This window comes from Silurus meridionalis, chromosome 27 (genome assembly GCF_014805685.1).
Source record: "Silurus meridionalis isolate SWU-2019-XX chromosome 27, ASM1480568v1, whole genome shotgun sequence".
Lineage (NCBI taxonomy): Eukaryota > Metazoa > Chordata > Actinopteri > Siluriformes > Siluridae > Silurus > Silurus meridionalis.
The window spans coordinates 4,493,046-4,511,297 of NC_060910.1; the positions used below are offsets into that span (position 1 = coordinate 4,493,046).

At 36.9% G+C, this 18,252-nt stretch overlaps 1 protein-coding gene across 1 annotated transcript in view; it reads right to left on the bottom strand.

Moving 5' to 3' along the window:
• The window catches only part of ksr2 (kinase suppressor of ras 2), a 104,590-nt gene extending 89,379 nt beyond the window's left edge, over window positions 1-15,211 (bottom strand). Inside the window, 4 exon segments of the mRNA XM_046842066.1 lie at window positions 1,315-1,362; window positions 1,365-1,464; window positions 5,460-5,600; window positions 14,663-15,211. Coding sequence (XP_046698022.1) covers window positions 1,315-1,362; window positions 1,365-1,464; window positions 5,460-5,600; window positions 14,663-14,842 — 469 coding nt within the window. The 5' untranslated portion in view covers window positions 14,843-15,211.
• Between the last annotated feature and the right edge of the window lie 3,041 nt (window positions 15,212-18,252).

Consider the following 18,252-nt stretch of genomic DNA (forward strand, 5'->3'; position numbering starts at 1 on the left):
CACCCACATTACAGCATTCCTGAAACAAATATACACCTGTTACACCTAGATTGCAGCATTCCTAAACAAATATACACCTGTTACACCTACATTGCAGCATTCCTAAACAAGGATAAACCTGTTGTAACTACATTACAGCATTCCTAAACAAATATACACCTGTTACACCTAGATTGCAGCATTCCTAAACAAATATACAGCTGTTACACCTACATTACAGCATTCTGGAATAAAAATACACCTGTTACACCTACATTACAGCATTCCTAAACAAGGATAAACCTGTTGTAACTACATTACACAATTCCTAAACAAATGTACACCTGTTACACCCACATTACAGCATTCCGAAACAAATATACACCTGTTACACCTACATTACAGCATTCTGGAATAAAAATACACCTGTTACACCTACATTACAGCATTCCTGAAAAAAATATACACCTGTTACACCTACATCACAGCATTCCTAAATAAATATTCACCTGTTACACCTACATTACAGCATTCCTAAACAAATATTCACCTGTTACACCTACATTACAGCATTCCTTAATAAATATACACCTGTTACACCTACATTACAGCATTCTGAAACAAATATACACCTGTTACACCTACATCACAGCATTCCTAAACAAATATTCACCTGTTACACCTACATCACAGCATTCAGAAACAAATATACACCTCATAAACTTACATTAAAGAGATTTCTAAACATATAAACACTTATTACACCAACATTACAGCATTCTGAAACATATAAACACCTCATAAACTTACATTACAGCCTTTTCTAAACAAATATACACCTGTTAACACCTGCATACAGTGTATAAAATATTTTCATAGAAAACCTTACCCCTTTATCTAGTGAAAGCACAATACTTATATAAAATTAAGTATGCAAGTTGAGACGTATAAAGTTTTTTGGTTTTTCTGACGTTTCCTGATTTCTCCCTACCTCAGTTTTACATTTTTTTTTTTCTAAACGGAATACATCATGAAATAAACAAATTAGCATCAAAAGTGTGATTATATCATGAGCCATGGATCCATGTCATAGTACTACAGTACATTTTGGTGTATTTTAACAGCCACCAGGTGTCACCCTTTTCAAACAATGAAAAAAAACCTACTGTACAGATATATTTTGGTATAAATTGTGCTAAAAATACAGTTTTCTATCCAAACATGCCCTTATTAAGACCTACTTCATAAAACAGCACTTGTTAAACCTACATGATATTCCAAATTATTATCTAAACACTATACTGAATCCTTTTTTATCATCAATTGAGTGCTCACCTGATTTGTGGGCGGAGCGTAGGCAGGTGAGGGACGCGTTCAATCGGCGCATTCGTCCTCACTCGCTCCAAACTTCTGTAGCGATTCACAAACCCCCTCATCCGTCATGTCTAAGAGCGACTCGAGGGTCAGCTCACCTGGAGAGATCTCCTACAACACACAGACACAATACAAAATATTATATATCATGGGATTTTGTACACAAAATTAAAGAAGAAAAATCATGTGAGTAGCAGTTCTGCAAACAGAAATGCTTTTCTGATAAAATAGAGAATAGCCAGACTAATATATACATATGTCACTGAGTAATTAATAAAACGTATAACAGAGGAGATCTTATTCAGAAAAAATATGACTGACTTTTTATTGGAAAAAGGTACCAGGTATCTGAGTATCTCATCTATATCAACAATTAATGAAATAAGAAATCAGCGTACAATACCAAAGATTAAAGAACGAAAGGATGTCGGCGCAGGTGTTATTTACGCACAGTAGCCTTCATAAACCTGTACTGACATATTTAAATCTGTCCCCTTTTTAATGGCAGATATTTTAAAGTCCCAATAGCTAGCAAGGGAGGCTCAGAGCAATTATTGTGTTAAAATAGAAATTCATAGAATTAACAAAATGCTTAGAAGAATCGGTTGAGTAACGGCGTACAAGAAATAAATGTGTATTAAAACACAGAAATATTTTTTTTCAACAATTGCCAAATCTCAAATCAGCACCAAAATCCGTCATGAGCACACATCCGGCAATTAAAACCGTCCGTGTGGAAACATAGCAAATGTTTCGTTTGGTGTCCTGATGATTTTAATCATTTAAACACCATAATTACTTTAAAACATTTACAAAAATATTTTTGTCTTCATGCTCTATGTTGCGTTATGTTTCACTAATAATAAACATACATTTGCATGAAGCGTCCATATTTGTTCATGTACATGTTGATTAGAGTATAAAAAATTTAAAAGATCTTAATTTAAGGTTCATTTAAAACAGATAGAAATGAGCGATTAAGTTGTGATTAATCACGATGGATCATGAGGACAATTATTCGATTAATCGCTATTAAATATGCCTATATATATATATATATATATATATATATATATATATATATATATATATATATATATAGTAGAGATGGTAAAATTCACTAATCTGCATCGGCTTAAAAATTAACGATGTGATGCATCGATTAAAAAAAAAAGTTGGCATTTGTGTCATGCTGCATCGTTTTTAACATTCTTGCATCTGTAAAAAAAAAACAATTTAATTATATATAATTATTAGCATATGCATTATACTTTTATTATTTAGAAAGTGACCAATATTTGATATGTAGATCGATTTCTATTCGCTAAATAGTTTCTCGAGTGCGTTCTCTCAGCACCGCTGCTGCTACCTAAATACGACGTATCACAACACTACGGAGGCCGAGGCGTGTCCTGATAGTCACATAGAATACAGATTAACATGGCAGAGGTAGAGCTGTAACTTCCTGCAGACACAAAAGGGAAAGATCATCAGATTTTATTTCATCTTTCTTTTTTTGCACTATAAATGCGTGTTATTCAGAAGGCACTTAAGTAAAGTGATGGTTTGCCGTCTGAACCAAAGAAATAAAAGCGGACCATCTGTAACATATAGAATTGCAGAGCATCACATTGAATTCAATCACATTGTGTTGAATAGAATCAAAATCAGATCCCACTGCATCGTAATGGGGATGAATCATATCGCATCGCATCAGTAGCTGCCTTTAATGCTTGTATTTTCAATTAATCGCATCGTTGGCTATATATCGAGATGTGAACGTTATGGAGACGCACATCCCTAAGATGAAAAATGTAAGAAAAGTCCTTTATACTTTTGTACTTTTTTTACAGCCAGTAAAAATCTTTCTTGGCATATCCCAGCAATGTTAGGAAACCCGGCTCAGAGTGCAGGATTAGCCATAATACAGCACCCCTGGAGCTCAGAGGGTTAAGGGCCTTGCTCAAGGGCCCTAAGAGTGGCAACTTGGACAGAGATACCACTTCATACATCAAATATAACAAATTAACAACCTGCTAAAAAAAAAAGATTATTATGTCCAGAATAATTATTTAAATCTAATCTCAGGTTTTATCTCTTGTCTTTTCTAACAAATTGGGTAAATTCCTATCAAAACCCCATTAATCTATGTGTAGTTCCTCCTCCTCACCACCAGAGGGCTTCATCACCCCGGACAACAAACACAACAGCACTCAGCAGGACAAGATGCTAAATTTATCCCTCACACTTCATGCACCTGACACTTCCAGGGACACAGTTTGAGTATCACACATACAAATGTATTTTACATTGATATTCAGGGTTTTGTGATAACGACCTGTTTTGTCCAATAGAAGTGAACGTAGGACCAGATTTCAATCATAAATGAAGTATCGAAAAAACTCGATTTTCTAGCTATATGTGGTTCTTTGTGAAATTGTTACCACAAATTTAGAGGCACACAATTTTATAAGATTATTAAAATTTTATAGGCGCTCCATGAAGCTTTTGAACACTTTTAAGATGAATGTGAATGCTGACTGCACCCCAGGCCTCCTCACCTCACCTACATCAATACCTGACTTTACTAACACCCCTTGTGTTTGGATGAAGCACCACAAATCTCCATAAAAACACTCAGAGATTTACTGAAACATCTTCCCAGAAGATTGAAAGTTATTATAACTGTAAATGGGACTAAATGTGGAATGGGATGCTCAAAAAAACACATACCAATCGTATTGTCAGGGGTGCACAAACTTTTGTCTATGGACGGTAAATCTAGAAACAGACTTAATGATATTTTATTACATAATACTATAGAAAAGTGTGATACATTTTCACATGCTAGAAGATCATTAATGGCAGTGAGATCTCAAATAATTTACATTGTAGTCGACAACTTCGTTGTAATGATGAAGAATTATTTTATCCGATTTTAAAATCGACTTAAAAGCGAGGTTTGCGTTTGAATTACTGTTTTTCATTTGTTCATTCATTTTATTATATTATGTATATAAAAAAAATCATACATCTTTATATTTTTGCCTCATGCAGTTATTTCCAGGTTACAGACTTGTTGGCATATGACAGACCCCCTTATCCAGAGCGACTTACATTAATCTCATCCATACAACGGAGCAGACATGGGCGACATTAGTGGGGGCAACGAGGGGCAACGAGGGGCAAATGCCCCCTATATCGTTATCGTGGAATTTCCGATTTCACTGTTTAAATTAACAATATGTATTGTGCGTCTCCATGTTTCTAGGAGGCGGCAGAACAAATTGAGCAATGGGTTGTGTTTATTTTTTGCATTAGTTTATCGTTGTTGGTATAAAAATTTGAGAAAACCAGATGATCGATTGGATGAAATAGCTAAGCGTCCCAATACGCTGGATAACTAAACAGATATTGCTGATAGAGGACAGGTAATTGAGCGGTCAAGTGTCACTCGTTCATATTAGCCCAGCTAAAATTTTACTAAAACTGTCCTCAAAAATGCATTGAGGTAGGAAATTTTTTGCACAGTATATTGTTTATTACTATATATACATTTATTATTAACCTACTGCACCTTCAATACATTATATACGGAGCCCAAACCCTTATTTATCACACTGCTTTTTATTTATTGTAAATAGTCCACTTATGCACTTCTGGTTAGATGCTAACTGCATTTCATTGGCTCTGTACATGCACCTTGCCCAATGACAATGAAGTTTAATCTAATCTAATCTAATCTAATCTAATTTCAACCAGCAATTTAATTTCCAGCATCGGACATTAGGAAGTTTAGAATGGTATGCGAATTCTGAATGGCTTGAATATAGTATTTGTATATAATATATATGAGAAACACAATAAGTCAGGAGAGACCCTCGGACACATAACAGTGAACGGGTCATTCACGTAGATCCGTGCCTGGTGGACGCCGTGTAGCCCTTCACCGAGGTAGACAACGTGGTTGTTGTTTTACACGTTAAAACTTGTATATAATTTTCTGATGTTTTTTCTCTTGAACTCAATACCTTCAGATCTGAATTCCACTACTCTATAAGCTAAGCTACAACCTCCCCCAGGTGTATGTATCTGAGTGTCAGTACCTGTGTGACCTCCTTCCTCATGTTTACGATGCGGAGCCAGTGTGCGAGGCGAGGAAAGCCGTCCAGCTCCACGTTGCGCTCCTGTAAGGGCACTTTATTTTTATAGGAGAGCTGCCGGCTGAAGTATCTCACCAGCTTACCCTGAGAGAACAGAAACGAAGAGACGGAGGGGGGAAAAAGACATACAGAGAGAAATAAGAAAGATTTAATTAAATAAGAAAGTTTGCATGCAATGCAGCTTTCTGGAGATCTATTAATTAAAGTGGCTCTGAAAGCAGTATTCTTGCATCCTTTACTGTCCCTTCTTATATCCTTAAATGCTTACCAGGGCTAGTATAAGATGAACTGTATCAACAGAGGTGGAAAGAGAAAGTGAAATTGTACTCAAGTACAAGTAAAGTTATTGGTATAAAAATCTACTCAAGTAAAAAGTAGCTCATTAAATATTTACTCAAACGATTTACTTTACTTAGCAGCAGAGTGTGGGGTGAGGGAGTCTAGGATTCTTGCTCATCAGGGAGAAACTTACACTTATAAAAATTTTCTTTCAGCTTCTCCCATTAGGGGGCGCCACAGCGGATCCTCCGCATGTTTGATTTGGCACATGCTTTTATGCTGGGTGCCCTTCCTAACACAACCCTCCCAATTTATCCAGGCTTGGGACCGGCACTGAAAGTGGTTGAGGTTGGTTCGCTGACCGGGGATCGAACCCGGGCCGCAGCGGTGAGAGCGCCGCACCCTAACCACTAGACCACCAGGGAACCTTGAAACCGGCACTTATATAGAACATCTTATTCATTTTTTTATCACCACATTATCTGTGTAAAGCTGCTTAAAGACAATGTTCATTGTTAAAAGCGCAATACAAATAAAAATATATTGAATTGAATTGAGTTAAATTGAATAGTTCAAAAAGTACAAGGAATTGCAAACTAGTTGTTTTCAATCGAAGAAACACCTTTACGAATTAAAGTGCCGTACCAAAAAAAATAAAATAAATAAACACTATAGTCTATGACGTGCGTCTCATACGAGTTCTGAAAAAAAAGAAAATATGATAATGAGATAAAGCGCAAATGCTGATTTAGAATTCAGACAGCGAGCGCATTTAACAAGTTTCGATGTGACGACATTTCACGTTCAGCTGGATCTGTATCACTGGCATCCGTTTTATCTGTCTTCGTCTTTCTTGTGAGTTTAGTGTGTTTGTTCTCCACCCATCAATCAATAAGTGCAGTACAGCAATCAGCCGTTTATCGAGGTGGTCACGTTCCAAAACCGTCCGCGATACACGAAAAACCGCGCTAAACGGACGCCACGCCATAAGGTCTATTTTATGTATACAGTACTGTACTGTATTAACATTTTACCTTATTTTATAATTAATAATTATATTTTTATTATTGAATTTTATTTCAACATAAAACTCCATAAAAGTCCCTATAAGTGTTTTGGTCTATCGTGCTATCCGCGAGAGGTCGGGAAAATCAGCGAAACAAATTAGTTATGTGGCAAATGCAAATCCGCGATAAACCGGGGGCGCCAGATTTGGTTGACTGTAGTTTCCCAGGTGTTTTTTTTCCCCTTCCAATATTTGTATTAATTATTATTAACATTTTTTTACTCAGTAACGGATTTAAACTGTAGTTAGGTACAACACTTCGAACAAAACATACTTAAGTAAAGGTAAAATTACAGATTTTAAAACTACCTTAAACAATAGAAGTAAAAAACTACTAAAACAAAAACCTACTCAATTACAGTAATGCGAGTAAATGTAATTCATTACTTTCTACCTTTGTGTATCAGTCTACTCGATTCTGTTTGGCTGAATGCATATGTAGCTCTGGACAGTGCAAAGATAATGTGCTGCCTTATAAACAACTCTAACCAGCTATAAGCTATTAATATTTTCTAATGATTTCACAGAGCTAGATGGATGATTTTTTTGTGCGTCAAGAATCTTAAACCAATATATACTTATACTAAGACCCAAGATGAATTAGAGAAACTGAAAAAGACATTGAGAAAATGAGAATTATAATGAAAAATGGCACAAGGAGTTCACACCAACAGCTTCATTATTAATAAAGACATGGCACAAAGCACATAACTTAATACACACACACACACACACACACACACACACACAGTCTTTTTCTCTGTATCTCTCAACATAATATTTATTAAAACGTTGCGTGGGATTTCGTGTATGCAGAATGGTTATCTATAAAGCATAATTTGCAAACCTGGATGAAGGAATTCAGTGTTACACCGTTTTAAAGCGCTCTGGGAAGCATCAAACCTCCGCTTCGCATCAGATGGTTATTCAGCTTTCCACATTGGACATTAAAATAATTTAAAGCTAGAGAAAAAAATATATACTATATGACAAAATATTGCGACACACCCGGCTTTTCAAGCTTTATGTGGTTCTTCCTAAACTTCCCTAAACCAGCCCACTCCAAGCAATGTAAACCATATCTTCATGGAGCTCAGTGTGTGGACAGAGGCATTGTAATGCTAGAACAGTTTTGGGTCTCCTAGTTCAACATTTCATGCTCCCAAATCCAAAGACATCCTTTACAACTGTGTGATTACAATTTTGTGGGAGCAGTTTGAGAACGAACCACATGGCTGTGAAAAGTCAGGTATATAATTAATGTAAAAAAAAAAAAATCAAATCACAAATTATTGTTCACTTTAAAATAATAAAAGTGTAGCCATATGCTACTATTTAAACATAAATAAATTGTTTTTTATAGATGCAAATATGGTAAAAACAATGCATCATGATATAAATGCCTTGTATCAGATGCACACTTTTTAAAATCGGCGAATCTTAAAATCCCTAAGTAAACTATAGGGGTATAAATATGTGTTGTGTTTCATGTATAAATAAACCACATGCATGAGACTGACTGGAGCTTCTGTATCACAGGAAGTCAGATTTCATTCATGGAACCTGTTTCTGTGTTTACTATTTCGTTCTTTGGAGCATTGTAGTGTTAAAATATGTCATTTAGTCACTGCATGTAATAGATATATAAATATTCATTCCAGACCAGAGACTGCTTGGTAGTGCAGGAGAAAGTGTTGTCAACTCATAGCTCCAGGATCCCGGTTCCAATCTTAAGCTTACTGTCTGTGTGCGGTATCGCATGCTCAATCTTTGTCTTTCTGGGTTCTTCCAAAAACAGTACAGAAGGTGGATTTCTACACTAAATTGCCCCTAGATGGGAATGTGTGTGTGCTGGTACCCTGCGATGAGCAATCATCCTGTACAAGGTGTATTCCTGTTTCACGCTCAGGAATCAAACTTTATTATCATTCTTATCATTATTATTATTATTATTATTATTATTATTATTATTATTAATTAATAAATGTATTTATTTATTTTATACTATTTGCACATTCTATTTTATGCTTACTTTCCTTTTCTTGTAAAATTCTTTGGATTCTTTTATTTTATACTTTATACTTTTATACTATATATAAAAATTCTTTATTATATAAATATATATTTATTATATAAAAATTATTTCTATTCTTCAGTATTAGACAGTCGTTAAAAGCATTTCACCACGTCTTACTCTGTATGAATATGTATGTGACAAATAAAATGTGATTGATTGATTGATTGATTGATTGATTGATTGATTGACTGATGGATTGGAAACTCTGACCATCAACAGAATAAAGCACTTACTAAAAGTTAAATAATTGGTACATGTTGCACCCAAACTAAATAAAGGCAAGGAAATTATTTGAGTAAATTTCCTAAACTTCTCTTATTATCCAACTTCCCTCAGTACTATCTATCTTATCTCGATATTACTGCATTGTTGTGTCAGGAGTGTATTTTAAAAGCCAAAACTAAAGAACTGGACCTTACAGAGTATCAAAGGTCTGATTTCCTTATTTTCCTCACAAAAGCTCGACGTCAAGCACGAGAAAGATCTTATATCCAAACAACAGGTTTGTCCAAACTATTAAAAAATAAAATGTGAAATATGGGTTTGTAACTGAGGCCTTTCAATTTCTAAACAGTATAAATGAGCCAATGTTACCGTGTACTGACTGATAATCAACAGTTAATTCATCCTCATTGTTAAATTTGTATAATTAACCACTTTTAAAACTGTTTTAGCTCAAGAAAACATGATAGTGGGCAGCTATAGCTTACTGTTTTGTAGATAGAAAGCCCTAGTTCGCTCTACCACCTCAATATATTACATTAGCTAATTGGTATACACATGGACAAAAGTTTGTGGACACCTGAGTATAAGATTGGTATGTGTGTTTTGAAGATGTTGAGGTTTTTGTTGGGAGTGACGAGGATGGACAGGATTAGAAATGAGTTTATTAGAGGGACAGCGCATGTAGGATGTTTTAGTGACAAGGTGAGGGAGGCGAGATTGAGATGGTTTGGACATGTGCAAAGGAGAGACATGAATTATATTGGTAGAAGAATGCTGAGGATGGAGCCACCAGGTAGGAGGAAAAGAGGAAGGCCAAGGAGGAGGTTCATGGATGTGGTGAGGGAAGACGTGTGAAAGAGGCAGATGTAGAGGACAGGGGGGATTAAGACGGATGATCCGCTGTGGTGACCCCTAATGGGAGCAGCCGAAAGAAGAAGAAGAAGAAGTGTGTTTTGAGCATCCTGATCCACATTTAGTCCCAATAACCTCCACTCTTCTGGGAAGATGTTCCACTAGATTTTTGAGTGTGCTCATGAAGATTTGTGCTCACACAAGGGTGTTAGAAAGCGTTCCAATATATGGTAAATTTATTCAATAGGATTGAGGTCAGAGCTCTATAGCAGAAGATCTTCCAGTCCGACCAATGTAAAGCATATTTTCATATAGTGGGCTTTGTACACAGAGGCATGCTGGAACAGGTTTTGGTCTCCTCCTAAGAACCACATATGTCTGGAGAAGCTAGGTGTCCCAATACTTTCAACCATATAGTGTAGATGTTCTCTATCATGTTAAAAGTGTTGAGAACTACACACAAATATTTTACACACACACCAAAAATACACACAGCTGAAGCAAACTGCGATAGATTGTCTCTAACGTGAATTCATTGTATAGTAAACTAGACTGAGTATAGGTTTTGCTTTTTTACCTGGCAATCAACATGAAACAGTCTCAGGACACAAACTATAACCTGCGTCCTTAAATATTCCTAAATCAGAAAGGTAATCCAGAAATGTTTGGAAAAAGTTGTGCCTGTAAACCAGGGAGATATAATTTTGAAGGACCAGCTACAGGTAATTATTTCCTTGGGCAACATCCGAAACCAGATACTAGGATACTTTATAAAGCACACTTCTGTGTCTTTACTATAGGAATTCTACTATAGGAATGTTCTCATAATGTGCATTATTGCCTCTGCAAGCTGATGAATGTGTATTGATGTGATAGGTAGAGCGATAGCACAAAAGTACCAAATCCTCAATCCCAATGGTGAAATCAAAGCATTGTAGAAATGCACATTAAGCCAAATTCAACCAAATCAATCAGTGTAGGTTTGATCGCTGATTGCCAGCACACTGGAAAAACAATTGGACTGTCTGGTTACTAATTCTGTCCCAGTAATTTATATATTAAGATATTATAAGATATACATTATTAAGATATACATAGATCTATGCAGCTCTATAAAAGGTTTCATATAAAACACTCAGTTTTAGGCTTTAGATATTAAGACGAAAATATTGCAAATAATACCAATAATTTAATACATAATTACCCAGATGAGCTTGTACACTCAGAGAGAATGCAGATGTAAAATCATAGCTACCTTTATTTAGTCAGTTTCATGTCTAAGAATATATCTAGCTAGCTAGATATTGCTAATCTCTTTATTAATGCCAAAAAGCTAGTGGTAAACTAATTCTTCATGCAGGATAAGTGAAATATAATGCCCCTGAAAGATCAGAAAATATATACTGTATCAGGATACTTTATATACCTGTGATAAAAATGTACACTTCCATAACACTTCCAATTTACAAATGTTTTTTTTTTACTTGCATTTACCAGATGAACAGTCATAAATTTAACCTAAAGCATTTTTATTTTTTAACAATGAATTAATACTTAATTGTGAGATCATCCTGGGAGACTAAGAAAGTAATATTAGAACATTTCCCCTTGTTACAACTACCTACAAATTGCTTTTTTTTTTTTTTTCATCTCTGTTGCGTCCAGACTGGATCCCTCAGCCCTTTATTTTTGGCACTGAACTAGTGACCTGCTGTGACTCATTCAACTGCTGCACTTTTCTAGATCTCTTCAGATATGTAACAACAATAAAGCGTTTGGTTTATTAAAAAAGTAATTAAGAACCTTAACAACTTTTTACATTTTTGTTTATTTATTTCCATCCTTGTGACATGACAGTAATCAGTGTTTGGTTTATGGTTAGGAAAAAGCAGAAGAATGGTCTATATAAAGACAGACTATAGGAGATATTTTCTTTTAGTCTTCGCCTTGTAAGAACTTGTGCTTTACTTTTTATTATTTGGATAAACCGCTTCTCTTTTTTCTTGAAGTACTCGTTTTTAATAATTACGCAATCACACATCCATGTACTGAAGGATCTTTACTCTAGGACTGATTATTCAACATTTGCTAATGTTTTTGCTTTTATTTAAATGGTTTTGCCCCCTGTTGTGGTTGCCTTCTCTCTTCATATAAAAGTTCAAGTGATTTCAAATTCATAATCTGTACAAACTCTAGTGTAAAGATCCCCAAACACCGGGTCATGACCCACTACTGGTTATGAAAGAGCTGCTACCGGGTTGCAGGGACGTTCTGGAGACAATAGTCAATAGATGTGACACTGTATTATTTATTGTGAATCCTTTAAGACCCACTATCCAAATTTAGATATGGTGTGATCCGATAAATATGTATGCATAAGTGGGAGGCAGGTGGTTAAGATGTTGGAATTCTGATCGGAAGGTCATGAGTTAAAATCCAGCACAACCAAGCTGCTACTGCTGGGCCCTTGAGCAAGACCCTTATAGCAGTACAGATTTACTGTCCTCTAAAAATAACAACATACACCCATTACTGTCTAAATAACTGCCAACAAAAGTGAGTACACCCTCAGTGAACATGTCAAAACTGCATCCAAAGTGTCAATATTTCATGTGAGCACCGTTGTTATGTATCACTGCCTGATCCTCCTGGGTATGGAATTCACCAGAGCTGCACAGGTTGTTGGTGGGATCCTTTACCATGCCTCCATAATGACATCACGGAGTTGCTGGATGTCAAACACATTGCGCTTCTCCAACTTCTGCATGAGAAGCCCCACTGATGCTCAATAGGGTTCAGGCCTGGAGACATACTTGGCCCCTCCACCACCTTCAGCAAGTCAGTTGTCATCTTGGCGGTGTGTTTGGGGTCGTTATATATTATGCCTTCAGGACAGTTTCTGAAGGGAGGGCATCATTTTCTGCTTCAGAATGTCAAATTACATGTTAAAATCCATGTTTCCCTCAATGAACTAAAGCTCCACAGTACCAGCACTCATGCAACCCCAGACCATGACGCTACCACCACCATGCTTTGCTGTAGGCAATAAACTATTTTCTTGTTACTCCTCACCAGAGCTTCACCACACATGCTGAACACCATCTAAGCCGAACAAGTTTATCTTATTCTCATTAGACCATAGGACATTGTTCCAGTAATTCATGCTCTTGTGCAGGTTGACTTCAGTAAACTGTTTGCATGTTTTGTTGTGAGCAGCTTCAGAAGAGGCTCCTTCTGGGACGAAGGCCTGCAAAGCGACTTGTTGCAGTGTTCGGCATACGGTCTGAACACTGACAAGCAGATCTCCCACTCCTGCAACCTCTAAAGCAATGCTGCAGCACTCATGAGTCTGTTTTTTTGAAGCAGCTTCTGCACCTGATGCACAGCACGAGGACCCAACTTCTTTGATGGACCCTTGCGAGTCCTGAGTGGAACCCGTCTTGGAAAACCTCTATATGACCCTGACCACTGTACTGTAACTCAGTTTCAGGGTAATACTGATCTTCTTATAGCCTCAGCATCTTTGTGGAGATCAACAATTCTAATTCTTAAATTCTCAGAGAGTCTTTACCATGAGGTGTCATGATGAACATCCAGTGGTCAGTATGAGAGAATTAAACTCAAAGCACCAAATTTTAACTGCATATTGACTACTCTAAATATATGTTTCATTTCTATAGTATTGTCTGTTGAGAAGATATACAATAGATAGATGGATGGATGGATGGATGGATGGATGGATGGATGGATGGATGGATGGATGGATAGATAGATAGATAGATAGATAGATAGATAGATAGATAGATAGATAGATAGATAGATAGATAGATAGATAGATAGATAGATAGATGTGGGAAAAATACAGTGTGAGTAAGAGACTTAACACTAGCTGTGAGGATCGAGTGCAGTGTTTTCAGCACTGGTGTTAGTCCGTGTGCTTGGAGTAACCAAACACGCACACACACACACACACACACACACACACACACACACACACACACACACACACAACACAACACAACACAACACAACAGTTCCCCTCACTGTGGGGCATCCCTGCTTCCAGTCAATGCCAGAGGGAGTCCCTTGTTTTTCCTTGCTTACATTTAAGAGCTTAGCATGACGCAATGAGCAATTAAAACCCCCCAGTAGGCAAATGGAGGTTTCCACATAAAAAAAAGGAAAAAGAAAAAAGACATGCAAATGGTCATGTCAACACAAGGCCCCTATCGGTGTCCATGTTAGCAAGTGAGGAAACTGAAGCACCTCTTTTTTTTCCTTTTTTTTTTTTTTTTAATGCACCACCTGCAGAATGCGCCTCACTGCAGCTTCTTCATTTATTACCCCCCCACACTCACTCAAACACACACACACACACACACACACACACACACACACACATACACATATACCCACATATACACCAATATATATATATATATATATATATATATATATATATATATATATATATATATATAAACATTGAGCAGTAGATAAATGCTGAACCTACATGATGGATGATGAGGGACAAGTGGATGTACTGTTGGTGATGAACATGTTGGCATGATGATGATGATGATGATGATGGTTGTGATGGTGGTGATGGTTTCATTTTTTTTTTTTTAAGAAAGAAAGGCCTGTTACCTCGAGCGTGCGGATTTCTTTTTGCGTCAGGTCGTTGGATGTGGCACATTTGGTCCTGAGCCCCTCCAGGCTGGAGATGCTGATGTCGATCATGTTCTGCACCAGCTCGCACTGCTGCAGGGCTTTCTGCAAACTCAGGTGAACCTCCTCGCTTTTCGTCATCTTCTCCTCGTCCATCATGTGCCGAGTCCGTGTTGTTGTTGTTGTTGTTTACTGTTTTTTTTTTCCCCCTTATGATTCTCGAGGATGGTGAGGATGATGATGATGAAGATGAGGAGGAGGAGGAGGAGGAGGAGGAGGAAAAGAAGGATGATCCTGATGATGGATACTTTCTTTCAGTCCATGCGCGTCAGGGAAGGGGGAAAAAAAGGGGGTCTCGCATGCAAATGGAAGAAAAGAAGAAAAAAATAAAAGAAAGGAAAAAAAAGGAAAATATATATATATTTTTTTAGGAAAGCTCTACGTGAAAGGCGATTCCATCCTCTTCTGCTGCCGTTTGCTTGATCATCAGCCTACCATAATAACACTAGAAATAAGAGTGTGTGGAGAGGAGGGGGTGATGGGGGTGATGGTGATGCAGGTGATGGAGGTGGTGATCGAGGTGGTGATGGTGGTGAAAGGAGGAGGAGGAGGGGGGTATCAGATCTTCAGTGCGGTGTCATAAGCATCAGCGACCATCACCGTCCATTGCGCGCTCCAAGACATTTTTCTCTTCCTATAATAAAGCAGGCTGGAGGTCTCTATGCGCGCTGCGTGCGTTTTGCGGTGTTCTGCAGGCAGGTGTTCCTCCACCTCGGTAGCATCCCGGCGCTCCCTGGCCGCACCAGCATGGTTGGCTTGTCAATCAACCCCACGGCACGCAGCGACGGCGGTGGTGGTGGTGGTGGACGGAGGTGTCGGAGAACCGAGCGATGGAGCGACTGAGCCGCCGTGACCACCGGACCGAGTTCCCGTGACGTCTCGCGAGAAGCGCCGCATCTAAAAAAACGCTCTGAGCTCAATGAACTCGGGCAACCTCTTCATACTAATGCGCGTGGTTTCCTCCTAATTCCTTATTCCTCCCTATTTATTTGTTTATCTATGATACATGTTGGTCGTTTATTTGAGCTTTAATCATCAGGCCATGTAGCAGGACAGAGGCCTGTTATCTCTGACCCAGGACATGCCATGGATACAGCAAATAATCATAGTGTCCAAAATGGCATCTTATACACAAAGAAAAAAAAACCTTTACTTACTAATCCCATCAAACATCAAACATTGTTCTCCATTCAATTTGTTAAAACAATGTACAAATTCTGTATAATAAATATAACATTGTGTCTAGTGGTGATGAGCAGTAAACAAATATAGATAGATAGATAGATAGATAGATAGATAGATAGATAGATAGATAGATAGATAGATAGATAGATAGATAGATAGATAGATAGATAGTCAGGTGGATAGATAGATAGATAGATAGATAGATAGATAGATAGATAGATAGATAGATAGATAGATAGATAGATAGATAGATAGATAGATCTTTATTGTCATTGCATTGTACAGGTACACAGCGACGAAATGCAGTTTGGCATCTATCAGAAGTGCAAAATGTACCAATCGTGCAAAAGTGCAGATAAATATGTCGCATATTTACAGGAAGTGATATATATGTAAGCATATGTACAGTGAATAAATATAAAGCCTATAACAGTGCAGAGATGTGTGGATATCATTAAGAAGTACAGAAATGGTTGAATCTACCCCTGAATTTACATCAGGGGTCACCAACATGGTGCCCACATGAGTCGCCCGTGGGCCTTTTCTAAAAATATCTGTTTCCTACTTTGTTAAATCATTGTTGATAATTATTATAAGACATCATTAACATGATCAGTGTCTTCACATAGAGGAATATCATTTATTATTAATAATAACATATAATAAAAGATAAATTGAGCAAATTTGTTATTTCAGATCAAACTGAAAACTGTGTGTATTAAACTGGTAGCCCTTTACATTAATCAGTACCCAAAGAAGTAGCTCTCAGTTTTAAAAAGCTTGGTGACCCCTGATCTACATGATGGAGGATGATGAAATGGATGCAATGTGTTTTTTTTTTTTGCATCAGTTCCTTGGATGTGGGATATTTGGACCCGAGTTTCTCCAGGCTGGAGATGCTGATGGTGATCATTCTGCAAACTGAGGTGAACACATGTTGTTCATCAGGCCCTGCAGCGAGAGGAAGAGTGTTTCTCTGATCAAGCTAAACCATGGATACAGCAAATAATCAGTGTCCAATAATGACACCTTCCAAAAGAAAAAAGAAAAAAAAAAAACCTTTCCTCCTATTCCCATCAAGAGAAAAAAACACATAATAGGTATTGTGTAGCCTTTATTTCTTTACCTTTGAGTTGTTTCCCAAAATGCTTCAAGACATTTGGAAGACAATCCTATCCAGTCCGACTACAAACCTTTTATTTTTTTTGAGACACTTGCATGTTCCTTATGTTCATAACAATCTAAGTAAAAGGACACTAAATGAGTGGAAGAAAGTTCTGGAAAAAATAAGTCCAAATTTGATATTTTTGGCTCCAACAGAAGAACTTCTATAAGATGTGTAACAGGAGAGAAGATGTTAGCAGACTGTCTCAACCCTACAGTTAAATATGGAAGTGAAAGCCTAAAGGATTGGGGGGTGTTTTAGAGAAGAGAAGGTTGGAGACATATTCTGGGGTAAATTAACCAACATGGCAACCATTCTTCAGCACCAAGCAATTCCATCTGAAACTGCATCTCATTCATCATACAACAAGACAACGACCTGAAGCGTAAGTCCGAGCTCTGTGGTTATTTATAGAGCAAATATTTGGCTGGAGTGTTTTTTTATCCTGGAACGTCCTGCCCAGTCACCACACCTAAATCTCACTGAACTGCTCTGGGATGAACTGAATCACAAGGCCAGAAAGAAGTATTTTAGCTGAATGTTTAGAAAAACAAAATGTCCAGATGTGAAGAGTGTGTAAAGCTGTTATTCATGCTGAGAGAGGATTTTTTTCAATGAAAATACTGCGACATCTGTACATTTATATATTTGTTTTGTCAAAGAAAAAGTTGTTGTATATTGACAAAAGGATCCTGCATGGGTTTTTCTCAAAATGATATTAAAGACTTCAGTGTCTTTAAGGGCTTTGTAATGTCTCATGTAATAAGCTGCATCAACTTTTACAGATGACCCTCAAAAGTAATTTTTTAAAGGTATGATGTTCTTTCAAATTGAATCTTTGGTATAAAACACATCATAATGTCTATTTTCTAGAAAACAATCAACTTCATGGTGGTAACATTAATTCCGCATTTTGTCTATCTATATCACTACTCTGGCCTTGAATATCTTTCAATAACTGCTAGTCCTTTGAAATGTATATATATATATATATATATATATGAAAATCGGATCTAGCTATATATATATATATATATTCAGTGTCAAAATCCTTAAAAATCGGAAAACATATATATTCAGTGTCTAAATCGGAAAAACATTAAGCATATTGGCATAGCAGTATTTATATAGGATATAGTATTTATATAGGATATAGTAT